General features: G+C 34.4%; 1 protein-coding gene across 1 annotated transcript in view; it reads left to right on the top strand.

Moving 5' to 3' along the window:
* The window catches only part of Mrgn1 (Mahogunin ring finger 1), a 122,493-nt gene that overhangs the window by 63,183 nt on the left and 37,324 nt on the right, over positions 1 to 21,986 (top strand). The window contains exon 11 of the mRNA XM_090413751.1: positions 14,379 to 14,661. Within this exon, the coding sequence (XP_090269877.1) occupies positions 14,379 to 14,661 (283 nt within the window). The remainder of the gene's footprint in view (positions 1 to 14,378; positions 14,662 to 21,986) is intronic.

Here is a 21,986-nt window from a genome sequence, read left to right as displayed (position 1 = left end):
AATTTTAGAATGCATATAATATTCATTAATATTCCATAATTTGCTGAGTAGTTAGTAAATATGATTGTGAATTTGAAGATACCCATATATAGTAGTGAAAAAATTAATGCGACCACTCATATTTTAAAGAAAAATTTTAATTTTGCGAGAAAATAAGTCCAGAGAAAGATTAGGGGCATGAATAGATGGCATCAGTGGCAATATCATATTAAAAATTAGGATATTAGGAAAGAACTTGACATTGTTAGCATCCAGGAATCTGTCACTAATCTGAGGTTGTATGGTCACTTAAACTGAATAGGAGAGGAAAGATTAGCAAAACAAGTGTTCTCTGCCAAATTGGCAGGAAAAAGAGTTAGCGTATCTGCTCTCCAGCCAAAAGGCTGCAAGTTCGAATCCCGCCATGGGCATGGATGTTTGTTTTCGAAAATATTAGTGGTGGTGGGCAGTAGATATCATTGGTGTAGATGATAAAGATTGTTGCGGCTGATGGAGTGGTGAAGACGGAGAGTTGTAGAGTAGGTACCTGCCTCTTGATGAGTCTTTGGACTCCCTGGAGCTGTTATGTAATAATAATAATAAAAAAATTAAACTTAATCTTTTTAATGCTGACCTTCATACCATATCTATTACAACAGTTATTCACTTTAGCTAGGGAATCTTGCAGATTTGTAGTGGATTTATTTAGAAGTATAACATCATCTGCATAAAGCAAACAGCTCACATTAACATCTCTAATTTTGATATCAGGTTAAATACCACTTTCCTTCATAATGTGATCCATATAGATAATGAATAACATAGTGGATAATGTACCTCCTTGTCTCACACCAGATTTAACATTAAACCATCTTCCTGTACTTCCTTCAATTCTAACTGCTGACTTACAACTCAAATAAAGACTAAGTATTGCTTGATATAATGCCCCATTAACACCATATAACTATAGCATTTGGAAGAACTTCTCTCTTTGCACCTTGTCATATGCCTTTTCCAGGTACACAAAACTTTAATACAGATCTTTGTTATATTCCCATAATTTGTCAACTATCTGTCGTAAAGTGAAAATCTGATCCTGATAGCCTCTATTTGGTCTGAACCCAGCTTGTTCTTCACGAAGTTTTCCATCCACAATCCTTCTCAACCATTTCTCAAGTTACGTGCATAAATTTTACCAGAAACACTCAGTAGGGAAATGCCTCTGTAATTTTTACATTCAGTTTTATTTCTCTTTTTGTGTATGGGTACTATGAGAGCTCTACTCCAATCATCTGAAATTCATCCCTCTGAACTATGCAGTGCAGCCACTGGACAGCCTTTATACCTCCATACTTGAGCATTTCTGATCGAATATCATCTACTTCTGCTGCCTTTCCACATTTCAAGCCTTTGATGACTTTTTTTACTTCAAGTATGGATATGTATTCCTGATTGCATACCTGGTCAGTGTTTTTTACCACTGTGCTGTCATCACTGCTTGTTTCATTTAGCAGTTTTTCAAAGTTATTACTCCCTACTTCGAGGATATCTTTTTCTTCTGTTTTCGTATCACCTTTATCATCTCTAATTCCTTTTACAGCACTCTTTCCTACATTTCTGAGCTTTTTCAACAACCTCCAGAATATCTTGCCATCTTCTTGATAATTATTTTCTATGTTCTTGCCAAAGTCCTCCTATGACTTTTGTTTAGCCAGTTTTACACAGTGTTTAGTTTTCTTACATTTGTCTCTGTATTCTCTAAGAGCACAAGCTGACTTATTTCCCTGGAACTTTCAATATGCTTTCTTCTTTTCCTTCACTGCTTCTTTAACTTCCTGTATCCATCATGGAGTTCTGATTTTTCTATCCTTACAGACAACTTCACCACATGCCTCTATGGCTGAATCAGTCAGTGTTTTCTTCAGGGCTTGCCACTGAATCTCCAAAGTTTGGTTCCTGCTCTCAAACTCTTTCATTTTTTTTTTTTTTAATAATATTTGTGTATTTTAGTCTACAGTTCACATCTGAGAGCTGCTCAACTTTTATTCGCTTTCAAACTTTCTTACATGTTCTTCTTTTCAATATGAAATTCGATTTTATCCTGCTCAAGACTAAATGGTAATCACTTCCAATTTCAAATCCTCTGTACACACTGGTGTTCTGCACCAGTGGGAAAACATCACTGTCAACAATAACAGTCAGTGAGACTTTTCTTATTCCTTGCCTCTTCTCTCCATGTGAATTTGTGCACATTTTTATGTTGGAACATGGTGTTAGTAATAACCTGTTCATGTCCTGAGCAGAAATCCAACAGGTATTTGCCATTATTATTAGCTTTGCCTTTTTCTCCAAATTTTCTCAAAATATTTTTGTATGTCTGACAATCATTTCCTACTCTGCTATTTAGATCCCCAACAAGGACCAACTTCTCCTTTTTCATTGTGTCAGTTGCTTTCTCTAAAGCCTCAAAAAATTCCTCCACTTCTACCTTAGTAGAACCTTCTGTGGGACCATAGGAACAAATAAGTCTCATTGTCCAATTCCCCATTCTGATATTTGCCCACTTCACTCTACTTGATATTGCCTGCCATTCAAGAAGATTAGCCTCATATTTAGTGTTGAATATTATAGCCACTCCTTCTTTTCCTTGATTGTCATTGCCTGAATATAGCATTTTGTATTTATTGCTCAGAAAGATCTCATCAGTTTTTGTCTTTTTTGTTTCTGTCACCCCCACCTATGATGTTGATCTGGTACTTATTCCAATTCCTCAGCTAGCTCCATTTCTTTGCCATTCAGGCTTCTTGTGTTAATAGTGCCGATCTTTGAACTCTGGTGATATTGAGTTGAGGTAAGTTTTAGGATTTGTTCCAATAGCTGACTTTTTGCTGTTTGCCCTGGTTCCCTGGTGAAAACAACGGGGGCCTTGTTTAACCAGTGACACCCCAGCCGGCATGGAATTCTGTCAGGTGCTACCATCATTTGAAATTTTGGTTTAAGCTAATAAGAATACAATTTTGTCACCTAAATCCCAAATTTCCAGTCCATCCTTGTTTGTTCAGTATCTAGGTAGATACCTAACAGGGTGCACCACGAGAAGGTGAGGATTGGACATTAGTTCAGAAGCCCTGGTTGGTTCTCCACATTCCTTTGTATGTGGAAAACCAACATACAAAGGAATGTGTATGTTGGTTCTCCAACATACACATTCCTTCCCCAGGCATATGGCTGCGAGGCGCATAGCCACTAGGCTAACCGTACGGCCGTTATTTTTCAATAAAATTAAATGAATAAAGCTTTAAAACAAACTTAGGCATTCTTATTTTCTTGAATTTTTATAATCTTTTTTATGCGATTTTAGGTTTATTTTAATTCATTGTTTCGGTTTTATGCTGTTTTAGAATGGAACATATCCCTAATTTTTCAACGTAAGTTAGGTCTTTTTTGTGCGATTTTTTATTTGCAGTTTCCTGCAGAATGTATCTATCGCATAAAAAGAGACCCGATTGTGTGTGTGTGTGTGTGTGTGTGTGTGTGTGTGTGTGTGTGTGTGTGTGTGTGTGTGTGTGTGTGTGCCCTCTGTCCAAAAAGAAACTAGTGGCGTCACCTGTTGTATCTTTTTGTTGTCAAAAGCGGCAGCCTTCATTAGTGTTGTGACAACTGTTTACGACATTTTTTTCATTAGAAGCTGAGTTATAGTGCCAAGAGTGACAGTGTGTTTTGACAAACGGTCGGAAAATGAGTTTCAAACAGAGAGCTGCAATTGACTTTTGTGTTAAACTTGGTAAAAGTTTACCGAAACGCATGAAATGCTTCAAAAACAACATACAGTGATGAATGCTTAAGTTTATGAGTGGCTTAAGCGATTTCAAAGTGGTCGTGAGACGCTTGAGGACGACGAAAAGCCATGCCATCCAAAAATTGGACTGAGCGAAGTTAACATCCAAAAAGTGTGTGATTTCATTAAAGAAAACCCAAAATCGTCCATGAGATTGATTGAAGATAAATTGGGATTGCAAAATCAACTGTGCACAATATTTTGACTGAGAGTTTGGGCCTTTGTAAATTGAATTTGCGATTTGTTCCCCACAATTGACCGACAACCAAAAATGTATCGAATTGAACACTGCAAGGACTTCGTTAAAACCTCTCATAAGGAGACTCAAAATTTCTGGAAACGATCATTACTAGTGACGAATCATTGTGTTTTGAGTATGAGCCCGAAACAAAGTGCCAGAGTGCTGAGTGTAGACCACCAGAAGAGGGGCACCTGAAAAAAAGTCGCTTGGAGAAGTCAAAAGTAAAGACAGTGCTAATTTGTTTCTACGATTCCAAGTGCATTATCCACAAAGAATTCATTTCATCTGGCCAAATGGTCAATGGTGAGTTTTATCTCGAAGTTTTGAAGCGATTGATATTGAGAATTCGTTGCATACGGCATGAATATCGTGATGCAGGCACTTGGTCACTTTTGCCATGATAATGCACCGTCTCATCGTTCAAACATTGTGAGACAGTTTTTGAGCAAAATCCAAGTTTGTGTGTTGGATCACTCACCTTATTCACCTGATTTAGCACCCTGTGACTTCTTTCTCTTCCCCTGACTTCATTTGCCAATGAAAGGAAAGCGATACGACACTATTGAAAACATTCAAGCAGCAGTAACCCCCAACAGTATCCCAAAAACTGATATAAAAAACTGATTTAACAAATTAATTGACCGTGCCAAACGGCGTATCAAAGCTGAGGGAGAGTATGTTGATTGAAATAATTATAATTGGCCTGTGTTTTATTTTCTATCAAAAGTTCGGTTTCTTTTTGGACAGAGGGTGTGTGTGTGTGTGTGTGTGTGTGTGTGTGTGTGTGTGTGTGTGTGTGTGTGTGTGTTTCTGTGTTGAACTACACCCCACTGCTAGGATGTTTCATGAAATGAAAACCATTCATGCTATCTAGAAGACTGGGCTTGCTAATAATGTTCCTGACTCAAGGAATCTTCATTAGGATTTTTCAGCTGAAAGTGTGTTAGCTCATCTCGCACAGAGGTAGCAAAGTTTCTTCCCTCCCAGAAACTCAGATTTATTTTTCATCCTGTAAAAAACATAAACAAGATAAAAAAAAAAAAAGTCACACAGTTGATAGGTGTAATATGCTGACCTTATAGTCTTAATTTCTTTAGTTATAATTTCAGCCATGTTAAACCAATGCTGATAATGTTTGAGTATTACTGTAAAAAATAAAAAAATAGTCCAATGATTCCTGTAGCTGAGAACATTATATTATACTGATTTCTATGTTGACGTAAGAGTACCTTTATTGATGTGTTGGGATTTTTAGTAGCCCATGTTTTAATCTTCTGCTTGCTACTGTAATCATGATGATTAAATGTGCTTTTACTAGTAACCAGATGTTTCCAAGAACAGCAGGATTTTTCTTGCAAAAATTGCAGAACTGGACCATAAAAATCAACTCTAACATGTGATGTATTTGACTCTAATGTGGAAATATTTTAATAGGCTGTTGACGACGTAGTTAAGTTTTGTTAAAGGTAGATTTTAAAAGCCTTCACATAACTTATTCATTAACAAATGCATTGGTTTTTCATAGTGCCTTTCTTATTGTCAGTCACAGTACCAATATTCTCAAACTTCTTGACCAACCTATTCACTGTTCTGCTTAGATCTCTTTTCTGTAATTGAATGATCTATGAAATTTGTACTTAATTTGTACTGTAGCAGTAGAATAAAAATTTTTGTTATAAATGCCTTCTTTTAGCTTGTTTGCTGTCTTATAATACTCTAGAAGTTACAAAGCAATGTATTCTCTTAAATCTGGTGTTCTGTTACCAAAACCATTTCTCTACGTTACAAATATGGGGGGGGGATATATATATATATATATATAATTTAAACTGATTTTTTGATTGTTCACTTTAGCTTGGAATCAAATATAAATCTTGTATGTTTCTTCTAAATTTATAAGGAAATCAAGCAATATAATTTTTCATAGGCTAAACTGAACTATAGGAAATTTAGTATTTTTTCTTGTAGATAAGCTTATATGTTGGTTATACATAGCTTGTAATATCTCAGGAAATGAAAACATATACTAGAATATTAATTATAAAATTTAATTAATACATTTGTATATTTTGGCAATGTTATATTGCCATTATCAGAGATCACAAAAAACGGTGATATGTCCACTCATGCACTAACACTGAGTAAATGAGGGTGAATAAAGGCAACAGAAGTCAGGCCTGGAGTCCTAAATGTGCCCCTAATGGGCTAAATTGGGTTATCTTAGCTGTTGGGCTGATGATCTTAAAATGTATGCTTCCCAAATTTGGGACAGTCTCATGCACCAAAAGTTGTTGAGATCTGGAAAGTTTTTCAGAGCTGAGGCAGATGATATTGGAAGGAAATATGGCTTGGATGAGGTCTAAGTATCTTTGATTGGTTTTTCATGTGAATAAGGAGGAGACATCAAAACTGACTATTATGTCAGTGTGTTGGAGTCTGATGTTTTCTATTCTGACTTTAAAGTGGGCTGAGTTTTATGTGTGTGAAGGTGTCTTGTATTTGTGTTAGCACTTGGCTAAATGTTTGACTAATTTGTGTGTGGGTGAATCAATGCCATCCACAATGGAATGGAATTGGCTCATTTTGTTTATAGATTTTTGGTAGTCCATATATCTGTGGGGCGGGGGTGGGGGGATTCTAGAGTTATAAGATTTTAGTCTTTGTAACTTCCAATCAATACTCCAGGATCCAGTTTACCTTGAAAAAGGAGAACAATGGTCTCTCATTCTTAGATACTCTAATTACACGCACACCTGATGGATCCTTGGCATTCTCCATTTACAGAAAATCTACACATACAGATAGATACATTCACCAACAGTCACTCCCCCCCCCCCTTCCAATAATATGGAATTATAAAAACCGTATATTACAGGGCAAAATTAATCAGTTTGGATAACAGTGCCCCAACTAATGAACTTGACCATATCCTTAACACTTTCTTAGCCAATTGCTACAATCCCAAAAAAATCCAAAAAATGTTAAAAACCATGTAACGCAAACCCCTCCCCCCCCCCAAAGCAGAGATTACTCCAAATCTATCACCATTCCATATATCTGGGGCACATCTGAAAAATTAACAAAAAATCCTAAGGAAATATGACCTTATAACCAGTTACAGACCAAATAAGAAATAGGCATCTCTTATCTGCTCTACCAAAGACCAGCCACATCCCCTAGACCTACCTGGTCTCTTGCAGTTGCAAACTGTCCTACTATGACCAGACAGGAAGGACAGCCAATACCAGGATATCCGAACACAAAGTACATGATGTACTCCTTGTGTATTGATGGCTGTATTGATGGAATCGGTTCCATCAATACAGCCACTCAAGACTTGCTGACCATGTGTTGGACACCTACCACAGGATACACTGTAAGAAGGCCACTCTATTACACTGCAACAAATACAAGTATGAAAGACTATTCATCAAATCTGCCTCAGCTTTGAAAAACTTTCCAAATCTCAACAAATTTGGGTGCATGAGACTTCCCCAAATTTGGAAAGCATACATTTTAAGATCGTCAGTCTAACAGCCAAGACTACCCAATTTAGCCCACTGAGGGGGGGGGGGCACCATTTAGGAGTCTATACCTGACTTCTGTTGCTTTCTTCAGTCTCATTTGCTTAGTGTTAGTAGTGCCTGTGTGCACATATCATTGATTTTTGTGATCAGTGTAACATTGCTGAAATATAGGAAGGTATTAATTAAAGTTTTATAATTAATGTTCTAGTATATATTGTCATTTCCTGAAAAATTAAAAAACAATTTAGTAGTTTACAATGTGCTTTCAGTATGAGATACTGAAAAGCAGCCGGTTTGCTCTTGCTGATATTAAGTCTGTCCACTGAAAATGTCCAAACAGCTATTTGGGATAATCACGCTGATGCTATAAATGTATAAGGAAAGGCACTACACATATCTTTTTTCTGGATCTCATATTTTACTTTGCAGTTCATACCATAGACTTTGCATTCTGAAACTAAACGATTTATTAGCCATCAACTTATCCAAATATCAAAACTTCAGTTTGTTAACACGGAGTAACTGTTTAGTTGCTTTAACATAGTAATAAAATATGAATCTTGTATAGAATCTCTTCCAAATTTGCTAAATGATATGCAGCATTTATATCTAATGCTTATATGATGTTAAGCTTATTGTTCAAAATGTATAGCATGAGTAAACTAAACTTTGAATTCTTATTGCCATTTGGTTTGAGAAGTTTGAACTTGAGCTTATTGCAACCAAAGTAGGCCAATAGATGCAAAGTGAAAGATGAGAATGCTATGAAGAGCAGCACTTCTTTTGAAGACTAATCTCATCTAGAATAAAGGACTAATCTTTTTCCACTCAACTCTGCACTTTAGAAGTCATTGAAGATTTGGAGTCCTGCCTCCAAACACCCATATATTGCTAACTAAACATCATACTTGAACGAAAACTGTGAGTTGTCGCCATCTTCACCATCTTGTGAAAGTCAACAGATGCCGTTTTGAAGTTCCACACAACTTGACATTTTAACAAACTCACCATTGCATTGTCTGTAGAGAACTATGTGCTAGTCCTCAGGACCAAACAAATTGCTACTTACAGTGAAAAGTGGATTTGCTTTAACAATCTGAACAATGGATCAACCTTTGTGAAGCAACACTTCTAGTACTGATAAGAGATCATTTCAAAAACAAGATAATGCTTTGTTGTTGGTGTAAATTTGACAGTGTAGTTCACTTTCAGTTAATTTTAAAAGGTGTACTATCAACATAACTTCTCTTCTGAGAAAGAGAGTACATGCTGTTGGCAAGTAGTATGTGATGCTGGTCAAATGAAAGCCAGTTGTGTTATTCTAATATTATTTTTTTTTTAATTTAATTTTTTTTTATTTTTTACAAAAAAACAACAACAACAGAGAACCAGAATGGAGTTTTTCTCACCTAGCATGCATTAGACTTGCTTCCAATTGATTATTACTTTTACTTCAGTGTTTGAATTGGACTTTTCCAGTGCCAAGAAACTGAGAATGTTAAAAGAGTTTTTCACCTCTAAAGTTGAGACCCGGTGTCATGGAGGGGGGGGGGGGTCAGACCACAAAACCTGATGGATTATATTTTTTTATATGAGTAGACTAGTCTTTAAAACAAAACTCATTTAATTGCATTCTTTTTAAACATTAAAACCATTTCTGTTAATATCGAATGTATCTTATACCATATCCCTTTATTTCTTATATTAAGATCACTAACCTATATTATTTGTGAGAGTTAACCTTTGTTCTGAATCCTGTTTGCTTACAGGACATAACAGTTTTACAAATTAATAATAATACAAAAATCCCATTTTTGTTTTATGATTGTTCTATTTACAACTAAGACTTCTCTTTTATTACATTTTTAACAAAATACTAAGAATGTTTATGATCACTTCACTCTGATTTTATGAAGGCTTCACTTCGCAATGTTATTTTGTAACAACATTGAGAAGCAAAACAAAATACCTATGACACCAAGTCATCTGATTTCCAGATTGTTGTTCTTCAAAGTGATGAATTGCTAGATGCTTTTTACTCCATAAAACTGCCTCCTTGAGTATCCAACATACTTTTTCATACTTTTTCTTTTATTTATTTTTATGTTAATCCTACTCGTGAAAGTCTGTTTACTTGTAGGACATAATATTAATACTGTGGATAGACTAAGGTTTAGATAATCTGGAAATCAAGCTCTAGAGACCAAGTGTGAAACATTTTTAAACCACTTCAGCCTCTTGTAACAGGGTAGTGATATCATACCAGGCAAAGAAATTCATATACTACCTAAAGACATTCACAAAATGCCATGCTTACAATTGGTTTCAAACCCATATCGTGTTAATTGTAGAATGAATATGTTAACCATTCAGCCAACCAGACTAAGTAAAAGAGAATTTGATGAGATAGAATCTTGAAGATCAATTTCACTATCCTCTCAAAATTCTAGAAAGTCATTCCTCTCACCCAAATAGCACTTCCATCAAAAATGACTTGCATTCCAAAAAAAAAAAAAAAGAATATCAGTATATTGAATACTGTTTTATGTCATCTCTATCATCTAATTAACTAAATAGCAATCAGGTTTTGCTGATATACTGTAGCCAGTGGAATGTGTGAAAGTAACTATCATGTCTGCATACAGTTTGGGTTTCTTCTTTCCCAGCATGAGGCCTTCAGGAAATTTGAATAGTGTAATCCACTGCACACTAACAATAACCAGGTTAAATATTCCTCTGATTTCCAGTTGCCAGTGATAGCAAGAGCAGTTATATTATTTGAACACACCAGTGAAATTACATTTTTGAGTGTCGTGCGTGCGTACCTAAAAGTAGTTTCCCAATGGGTGGCACTAAACATTTTCATCTCAAGTGTTATTTTCATTTGATCCTGAATTGATCCTGTAATCCACTGCACTAAACTAACAATAACCAGGTTAAACATCCCTCTGATTTCCAGTTGCCAGTGATACGAAGAGCAGTTATAATATTTGAACCACACCAGTGAAATTACATTTTTGAGTGTCGTGTATGTGTGTGTGTACCTAAAAGTAGTTTCCCAACAGGTGGCTCTAAACATATTCAACTCAAGTGCACAGTTGGTTGTTTGAAAACTAAATTTAGCATTTACTGAAACATTGAGGCAGATGTTTTCCTTTATACTTCAGTATCACAACTCAGCTGAATTGATGCCTGTAGGATATCATGAACTGTTAAGATTCCTTTTGGTAGTATCAAGTTTATTATTCTTAATGGAAACTTCAAGTAAATACTTGCTGTAGTATCCCATGGTTTCCATAATTCATTAATCTGAAATTGCATAAAAATTAGTACAGGCAGATCCTGCTGTACAAGTCATCAATAACAAAAACCCTGCACTTCTGTAGCATAAATATTGAAGAAATACATGTAAAAAGTCCTTGGATTTACATGATTTCTCTGGCGGATAATGCCAGATCCTTCCCTCTCCCTCCACATACTGATTGCTCAAGTTGCACAGGCTTTGTTTCTGTAGTAAATTGACAATCACATTGCAGTCTCATTTGGATTTACATTACTTTATTTTTTATTTTGCATATCATTATTGTACCCTTGTTTACAGATCTTAAAAAGATTGATGAGGCAGCTCCCAAGCATAAAAGAAAGCATACTAGCTATGAATTGGATGCTAAAATAGATATTATTAAGCATAAGCAAGGTAGCAAGTGAGTGATAGATGTTGCCTCTGTTCTCGTTATCATTCCAGAGACAATTCATATGGTCCTTAAGAATGCTTAAGATTATAAAGCAAAGTCTATGACTATGTTGATGGATTCTAAAGTAAAACCTACATGAAAGAGAAATTATACAATGGAGATATTATAGAATGTTAACTAGCAACATGGATCTTTATATCCAAAAATTGGAGACAAAAAAAAATCCTCATAAGCTTTTAATCTTCATGTGGAAAAAAAAGCCTAATAACTGTCAAGAACTATAATGATAATAACAAGTGTCAAGAGACCACAATCGACTAGTCTCCAAATACCTGTTATGGTAAACGGTGATGTTTTTCATTTTTTATGTGATCCTACTGATGAAAAGTTTTTGTAACCCTATAGTACATTTATACTGTGGTTGGGCTAAGAATTTTTTTGTCATTTTTATTACTTATATATTTTTTTTTCATATTTTTTTATTTTTTACATAGTTCTGGAAACCTTGCTCTAGAGACTGAACATAGAACTTTTTCAAGCTGCTTCAGGCCTCCAATACACAGGGTGGTGGTCTCACATCAGGGGATGAAGTTCATCTCCCACATAAAGACATTTGCAAACATCCATGCCCACAGTGCAGCTTGTTTGTTGGAGAGTGGATATGCTAACCACTCACTCATCAGATTGGCAAATCCCTGATCCTAAACTAGCACTTTAAATTATTCTTTTACATATGCTTTTCCATAAGCAAATATTTAACATGCATTTTTCACTGATATGGGTGTCATAGCCTGTGTCACATTCCCAATTAAATCTTAACTCTTGTGAAAAACTACTTGGTATATGTACATTCACTTTTGGCAGCCATTCTTTTGGACTCCATCATCCACTTATAATGAGGATTCCTGTAGATGAAGTTCATTGCAAATGTGATGCTTTTTCTTCTTTAAGTTTCTTTCCATCCACTGCTAGATATAGCCCCCCTTTAACTTTTCAGTTCTGTCTGTTTATAGCAAATATCCACCATCTCATGTCAAATCTTTGTAAATCTTCCTCTATCTTGTTCTTTAATGACATTTCCTTCTCTTGGTATCTACTCGGTGCTTAATTTTGTCCACCTTTTCATCTGACACCCTCCTAATATGGCCAGCCCATCTCCACTTACATGCTTTATAACACTTCACAATGTCTTCTACTCCAGTCATTTCTCTCTGATTCTATTATTTCTTATTCTATCCCTCTTTTTATGTGCAGCATTTTCTCTAAGACTCTTGGGGCCATTTGCAACCCATCTTTCTGATTTTTAATTGTCTCTCATGTCTCGCTTCCATAGGCAAACACTGGAATAATGCATATATTAAAGAGCTTTCTTTTTAGGCACATAGGTAAATCTCTTAACAAGTAATCTTTATATCTTTGTTCCCTTGTGTGATTAACAGATAATCGTATTGAAATTGTGGAGGACTATATTTACCTTGGTCAATTAGTTAGTTTTAAGGAAAAGCAAAATAAAGAAGTAGAAGAATGTGATGCTACTACACCTTGCTAACTGGAGTCCTGAAGGTGGAAAAACAAATAATGTGGTTATCAGCAATTTTTATTAAACATTTTTTTTTTTTTTGGTATATAGGTAATGTAATGTTTTCGGCAATGAAAACATTACTTAAATTTAGGGGATGTTAAGTCCCACATAGTTTTAAAACCGAATAAGAAATTCAAAGATTGGAATCAGAGAGTTTCTTGCCGAATATAGTAAACTATAAAGTATCGGCGACACTACCGTTAGCCAATGCAAGTGATCCTAGTATGTAGTACAATACCGGACGACTCGTTGCAAAGGTGGGGGAAGTTCAGATCGCTATTCTTAGGTATTTTCCATAATGTAAAAACACATTTCCTAGGAAATGTATGCTGTTATTACATTATGGAGGGAGGTCACTACCCAGACCGGTTTCAGCCTTTTTTGAGGCTTCATCAGTGAGTAGCTAGACCTAATGCATTTATGTTCTCTGGTTAGTTTGCATGTTATGTGGAATTGAGAAACTTGAGTTATTGGGAGAGTAAATGCCATCTCTTCTGTAAGAGTCTGGTTAACTTGCCTTTAGGTGAAAATCTCTTTTAAATCCTGTTTTGTACAATAGTGGGAATTGAACCTCCTTTCAACCAAAAGATATTGGCACTACTAATAGCACTATGGAGGTGCTCTTTTTTATTTTAAATTGTAGGTTGACCAGCATTTGAACAGATTCTGAGGAATGACTTATGCATTTATCTGTAAAATTCAGAACTTTCTTAATGTATCCACAACATCTGAAATGAAATACAAGTTATATGTCTGTTTAATGCCTTTTGCATTCTCAGAAAATCTATTGAAGCATTGATTTGCAAATTACATAGGGATGTTATCCAAAGAGTAATACAATGGTAACCTAAATAACATCATTTTTCAAAACTTAGTACTTAGCCAATTCAGTAGTACCTAATAATTATTTATAAGGAAGGATAGCATTCTAAAATAACTGCCACTTATAATTCACCACTTAACTTGAATACACACACACAAACACATACAACAGGTACTCTTAGACTTGATCTAGTATGGAAGTAATCAAAGATAGTCATAAAAAAGGGTTTGTTTGTTTATTAATTTTTTTTAATGTATTATCGTTATTTAAATTGTTATCCTTATTACAGTAACTGAACCTAGAGTATTCCTCAAGGTTCATTTACAGTTTTATATCATTTTGAATTGTTTTGTCCCAAAACTGATCCAGTTTAAAGCAAAATTGAGGTTATAAATTTTAATTAAGACCCATATATCAAATTTCATTAACAGACTTGTCATACAATTAGATGAATTCTAAGTGCTTTGCATTCTGCAGTGCACCTAATAAAAATACCATTCTAATATTAAATTTGGTTCTTTGCAACTTGAAATGTTGCAAAGAATCAAAAGCATTGAGGCGATTTAAGTTACAATGAATTAGAATAATTTACATTTAGGGAAAATTTCATATTAATTCAATCTATTTAATCTGTTGAATCATGCCATTTCTTAACATTCCATACCTTAACTAATACACCATATTTTTTTAAAGGTACACTGCCAGTCCTGCATCATTACAAGTTCCAGAGGACATTACTTCTGAGAAAGATGACACTGAAAGTGACCAAATACCACATGACAATGTAGCTCCAGAAGTAGTTGTTGCTGCATTGCTGTCTCCAGAAAGACCTCGAATGGAGTCCCTATCACTGACTCGAGGGGAAACCCGTAAACATCGGAAAAATTACCATGCTTCATCAGCCCCTGAAAAAATTCGTTTACTAGCTAACTCTGTTCAGATTGTCAATGAAGTGGGAAATTCCAAAAGAAAGATTGTATGTTTATGTTTAGTCATTTGTTTTTTTTATAATCATATAAAATATTACTTAATTCATTTATAGAATTGCTTATCTGATAATAGTCATGTAATCCAGTAAAGTCAAAAGATAGGATGGATGGACTTTTTTATTTTGTTGTTTGTTTTGTCCTATTTTATTCATTTTACTTTTGTTTTCACTTCCTCCAAGCCATCTTTCAAACCTTGCATTACTCTTTGCTTTTATATATGTTATTTGTCTGGTACTTTTCCTTAATGTGTAATGTGATCTTAAAAAAAAAAAACTTGAAATTTATTTACTAATGAACATTACAAATAAAACTTGAACTTTTCTTACTGAAAATAAATGCCCTTTGTGTTTATGCAATGCTCTCCACTTTGCACTCTACTTTGTAAAACATTCTTGGAATGCTTCTATACAGATGCTTAACTTATTTGCTGTGTTCAGTTTTATGGTATCCACATTATTCAGTTTCTTTCCTTACAGTATCCTTTGGTTTGAAAATTTTGAATTTGATTTCTCATCTAAAAAAAAAAATTGTAGGTAGCCTATTGATAGACATAATATACTAGCCTCATGATTTTTATTGCTTTTGGAATTGTAAACAAACCACCACACACATTGCCAGACTAAGTTGAGGAAGTTGTGAAATACTGCATTTTGTCAAAGATTCTCTGCATCTCATAATCTTTTTAAAACTTGATTAATAGTTTTTAAAGTATGACAAAGCATTTAAGGCTGGTAGATGAGTGCATTGTATCTCTAAATTGCTCATCTTGACAATTTATTAGGTGTAAATCATGATATAGAAGAATGAAATTAAACAATAGTTTAGTGATTTCATTAAAAAAAAATACAAAAAATATTTAATTATATACTTGGCAGCTTTCTTAATGCAGACAAGTTACTACTGGTTTTTAATATATTCTTCAACTTTCCCAGTTACTAAAATTTTCCCTCTGATTTTCACAGAGACTCACCAGCGAAAAAGTGCATAGTGCATACAGACAGCATAAAGGAAATGGAAATTATTAGACTTTTAGATCCTGAATTTGTTGAACATTTTTTCACTTGGTTAGAAATTAAATTTGCCTAGAAATTATATTGTTTAATCTTTTAAGCAAGTGCATGTGCAAAGTTTGCACATGAATCTTCATGGCTAGGCACTTCACATCAATTGTGTCAGTATCCATAATGTAAAGTACACTTCCTTTCAGAAGTGTATATTGCTATGAATTATGAAAAGGGTCACTGCCTAGACCAGTTTCAACCTTCATTAGGGTTTCATTGGTGAGAGCCAGAGACCTAGCAGAGATATTAAGGTTGAATTAATGCAGAAGTCATACACTTAGACTTTGATTTACAATTGTATAAAGGATTAAACAAGAATGTAATATCTTGACAGGTTTAATTTAATTTCTAACCAAGCAAAAAAACTTTGTACAAGTATCTCTGATCCAGAGTATTTTAATAATAAGGTGATACATCTCTTTGCTAGTTGTATATGAGAAGTATGACAGTAGTATAAAAATGAACTGAATTTAAATAAATATGATGAATGCAGTTCCTTAATATGAAGGAGTAATTTTCAGACCTCCACATAACCAAGAATGCTGACTGGCACTCATAAAGTGCCTCCTTCCAAAGTCTTCAAGTGTAATAATTTCAGCTTCTTTCATGTTACCTATATACATGTTAATAGTTTTATGTTGTATCCTCATGCCTCATGTGTGGCAGAGATAAAATATAGAAATCATTAAATCACCATTTAATTTCATTGTTCTGTACTTCATTTCCATTGATTTTTAATTCCTTTTAAATACCAGCAATTAAGCCTATATACACACATATTTTGTAAACTGCATGTATTGTCTGGCTGGTTTGCTTGTTATGCATAATGAAAAACCTGACTAGCAGGAATAAATTCTTTGAAAAGAATGCTCTCTGTCAGAGCAAAAAAATCACTTTTGAGCAAATTCTTTTTTCAGTCATTTGTTTTTGTTTTTGTTTCTGGAAACCAGTGTATCACCTCTAGTTATGACCCTTCTGATTTTTCACTCTTCAATTTCTTTCATCCTCCAAGTTAAAAAAAAAAAAAATACAAAAAATATTTGATTATGTACTTGGCAATTCTTCAACTTTCCCAGTTACTACAATTTTCCCTCTGATTTTCCAGTCCTTTATAAACAAAGTTAAAATTACAACCTATTAAGCACTTGATAAAACTTGTGTAAACCCTAGCTTATGGTATTCTGGATCTGCTACAAAATCTCACAGTAGCAATTTTGTATGATAAAGCTGAGAAGAAATTCATAATTTCATATATCTGACCTAAAATAACACTTTTTTATGAAAAGAATTCAATCCAGACATTAATTAGAACTCTTCGCTGCTAAACTCAAGTTATCTCAAGCATTTTAAAAATGGCATTCCCACTGAGCTCACCTATTCTTGAGCACAGAATATTGGTTGAAAAATCTTTGCATTACAATCATCAATTTTCAGAATATATGTCTCGAGACATATATTACTTGGTTACTTTTGCATTTGATGCATTTCAGTGACAATGAAAATCAACCTCAAAGTGAAAGATTGTACAAACTGAAATCTATGGTCGATCACCTCAGTGAAGCATTTACCCTTTCGAAAACTCTTCAGTCAGATGATAGTTTACTATTATACAAGAATCACTTCTCCTTTATGCAATTTATCTCATCAGAAAGACAAATTTGGCATAAAATGTTTTGTATTATGTGATTGTGAGATAGGATATATAGTTGTTTATTTTATACAAATACCAATAACTAATTTTACAACATTTCTGGAGCAGTAATGCAAACATTAATGACAAACTATTTATAAAAAAAGCCATACATCATGGATAGCTAACTGGTATTTGAGCTCTCTCCTTTACTATTGGCTGTTAAAAAAACAAAACCAATTCATGTAAGACAGTTGGGAAAAACTGTCAGTAGATCAAAAAACAGAAAGAAGATGCCAGAATTCATGGAGAAATTAGAAAAGGGCCAGTTAGAGACAAAGCACACTAATAACATGATGGCTGTCCACACATTGGATGTGTGCATGCTGACCACACTTCATGAAAATTACATGATATCAGAAAAAGAGAGAGAGAAAGACAGACCAATCATCCAGTAATGAAGCCTCATTGTATAATAGAATACAGTATGAATATGGGCACACTTGACTGGTCAGACATGATAAGTTCTGTTGAATGTGTGTGTGTGTGTGTGCATGAGGCCTTAAAATGGTACAAAAAATTATTTTTTTCAACTCCTGACTATAACAGTTCTAAATTCTCTTCTAAATTGTGTATGTAAAAATAGGAAAAAAACATAACACTTGCAGATCTAAAAATTTTCCTAAACTTCCACATGACAAGACCAGTCACTAAAATGGATGTCCCTCCCTGGTTCTACCCACACCAAGAAAAATCTCACTGTGTGTTCAAACTACATCTCACTTGAAGAGAAGAACTCTCCCTCTTTTCTTTTCATGTGAGATGATTGGTCATTTCATTTTAGTGATTGGTCTTGGCATGCAGAATTTTTGAAAATTTTTTTCTGCAAATGTTATGCTTTTTCCTATTTTTACATATGCAATCTCTGAGAATTTAGAACTGTTATGGTCAGGTGTGACAAATATGACATTGTCATGATGTGTATACCCCCTGTTTCAAAAAAATATACATTGGCTAAATTTAGCCCATGTATCTGGCTCTACTTATGATTTTTGAACAGAATTGTTAGAACAAAAACTCTTATTAAACTTCTAAAAAAAAAGGGGGGGAAATGACCCCCCCCCTGACTTGACTATATACACACCATATCCTTACCTTATAACAAAGGTACAACAGATAAACTGGGCTCAGTCCTGAAACAACACAAAATCAGGACAGTTTACAAACCTCTGGACAAAGTCTCCAATTTCCTCAGACAAATAAAGGACTATCAGGAGCCTGTCTTATTCTCGGACGCCTTCAGTATCTCCTGTCAATGTGGGATCCAGTAATTTGAACAAACAGGATGGACCACCATTATCAGAAGAAGAAAAAAAACAAAAAATATATTCGATATGGACAACCAAAAAGTGGACCAGCCCAACATGCCTTAGATGTCGACTATTTCATCAGTGGAGGAAAAAAAGAAAAAGAAAAAAAAAGGAAAGTTATTACATAGATCCTGTTTTAAATCAGAGACAATTCCTAGAAATGTCTCATATGCTACAAAACCCTTTGAACTGTAACAGAATTGATGGTATAATTTTGCATAAATTTGGGCACACTACCCGATTTGCTCATCAGCGATAACAACAAATTATCTCTGTAGAAAGTGATAATTTGTCGCCACTGTCGCTTCCCATGCATGTGACTGACTTGCATGGGAGGCACTTCAGTATCTCCTGTTCTGGAAGTCATTGTAATTCTACTTTCTGTTGAATATGTATCTTAAAAATGCCTTTGATAATGTTAGCTTGAGTTAGCAAAATGCCAGGTTGTAAATACTTAATTTAGTTATTTCATTTCTGTGTCTACATAGTTTATTCCAGAAATTTTCAATATGAATGTGTATTATAAATTTATATACTATATAAGGATGCTGCAGTCAAGAAGCAGTATCATCTCAGCTGAATTTTGGAGAGCATTTGTTGGATACTTTTCAAAATTTCAATTGTGCATCTCCTTTATGAAATGAAGTTGCTTACCTTATTTACAAGTAGTCAGTAAGGAAAGGGAATACTGCTTTGAAAGGCAAGTTTTATTTAATGTTGTAATATAATAGAAAGAACTTGTTGATATCTAAAATCATTTGGCATATGATGAGGTTAAAGTAAAGATATATATTTTCTTTTGTAGTGAGAACATGTATGTTGGGGTTAATCAATATACAAGAATTGCATCTTCAGATTGGAAATTTTGAATGGGTTATTAAAATTTGTCAAGATAGAAGAAGGCTGCATGAAAGTCTTCTCCCAGATAACTGGGAGGATACTTTCATTTAGCCTTTAACAAATGCAGAGAACTGACTGGGGCTTCTGACCTAATATCCAATCCTCACTTTCAAGTGGTGCACCCTGCTAGTAGGTATTCACTGGCTACTGAACAAAGGATGGGCTGGCAATTTGGGACTAAGCCCACCAAATTGTAGTTTATTTATTTCTAGTTTCTTAAACTAGAAATAAATGAGATGGTACAACATATGAGATTTTATGCCTGTTGCAGTATTGCCTAGTTAAACAACATCCCTGCTGTTTTCAACTAAGAATGAGGTCGAACATTGAAAAGAAACACAACCTCAGAAGAATTGAAGATAGCAACCATCGATATAAGGAGTATATGGAAAACAAATTGAACTTGCAGAAGAACCAGAAAAGTACCACGTGCATAATTGGTGTTACTCTGAGACTTTGTTTTCAGAAATAATAAATATGGGATATTATATTTGACAGTAATAATAAGAGTAGCATTAGCATTCAACACCAAGCATGAAAATAAACATCTTGATTGGAAAACAATTTCAAGTAGAGTTATGTGGGCAAACTTCAAAATGAGGAAATGGACAATGACACTTATTCTTGCCTATGGTCATATAGACAGTTCTCTAAGGAAGAAGTTTAGAAATTTTTTGAGTCATTAGAGAAGGCAGCTGACATGAAGAAAATGGAAAAAGTGATCATTGTTGGGGATCTAAACAGCAGATTAGGAAATGAATCCAGGCAAATGTTTTGGGAAAATTCAAGGATAGGGCAAGACTAATAATAATGGTAAGTACTTGCTGATTTCTGTTCAGAATATGGACTTTTTATTAACACCACATTCCAACATAAATGTGCACAAATTCACATGTGGAGAGAAGATAGAAAAAGTAGTCCTTGTTGGAAATCTAAACAGCAATTTAGGAAATGAATCCAAGTATATAGAAATGTTTTCAGAAAATTAAGAAAAGGGCAAGACGAATAATAATTGTAAGTACCTGCTGAATTTCTCTTCAGATATGGACTATTCATTATTACCACCACATTCCAGCATATAGATGTGCACAAATTCATATGTAGAGAAAAGACATGAGAAATAAGAAAAACCTTGTTTACTATGTTATTTTATAATAAATTTAGTTTAATCCTTTATCCAAGTGTAAGCAAACAAAGTTTTCCTTAAAGTATCTTCAATCACTACTTGTCTTAGTATCTCCCATAATGCAAAGTCTTGAAGATACTTCAGGTGCAAACTTTGTTTGCTTGCACTTGAAAAAAGGATTAAGCTAAATTTATTATAGTCTAACCAAGTGGGAAAAAACTCCCAACATCTTTCTCTAAATCCAGAGTAATTTAATAATAAGGTGAGACACCTTTGGCAACTCGTATAGGTAAATATGACTTCTCCATTACTTCCACTTTAGTATCATCACCTCTGGGTCTCACTGACGAGCCCTGAATAAAGGTCGAAACCAGTCTGGGTAGTGGTCCTTCCCTTAATGCATAGCATTATACATGTCCACAAGGAAATGTGCTTTGCATTATGGGAGATACTCAGACAAGTAGTGATGAGAGCTTGATCCACCTTTACCACGAGTTGCCTCAGTCCTGAAGATACTTCAGACGTAAACTTTGTTTGCTTACACTTGGATAAAGGATTAAACTAAATTTATTATAGTCTAACCAAGTGGGGAAAAACTTCCGTCTTTCTCTAAATCCAGAGTAATTTAATAATAAGGTGAAACACCTTTGGCAACTCGTATAGGTAAATATGACTTCTTCATTACTTCCACCTTAGTATCACCACCTCTGGGTCTGGCTCCCACTGACGAGACCTCAATAAAGGTCGAAACTGGTCAGCATAGTGGCCCTTCCCTTAATGCATAGCATTATACATGTCTGCAAGGAGATGTGCTTTGCATTATGGGAGATACTAAGACAAGTAGTGATGAGAGCTTGGTCCACCTTTACAATGAGTTGCCTCAGTCATGAAGATACTTCAGATGCAACTTTGTTTGCTTACACTTGGATAAAGGATTAAACTAAATTTATTATAGTCTAACCAAGTGGAAAAATACTCCCAACAACTATGTTATTGTTTGATATCGATATCTTCATGCTGGATAAGGATAAGAGTATACAGAGGATTTTAAATTGAAAGTGATCATCACTTTGTTTTAAGTAGGATAAAAATGAATATCACATTGAAAAGAACAATATTTTAAAAAATTCCAAAAAGAATTAAAGTTGAGCAGCTTTTACAGGTGAACAGGAAACAAACATTATTGAAAAAAAAAATCAAACTGTTTGGAAACAAGAAATACACC

This window comes from Typopeltis vanoorti, chromosome 24, assembly GCF_054136105.1.
Source record: "Typopeltis vanoorti isolate ZY-2024b chromosome 24, IOZ_Tvanoo_1.0, whole genome shotgun sequence".
Taxonomy (NCBI): domain Eukaryota; kingdom Metazoa; phylum Arthropoda; class Arachnida; order Uropygi; family Thelyphonidae; genus Typopeltis; species Typopeltis vanoorti.
The sequence above is the reverse complement of the archived record's forward strand: the minus strand, read 5'-3'. Positions and strand labels throughout refer to the sequence as shown.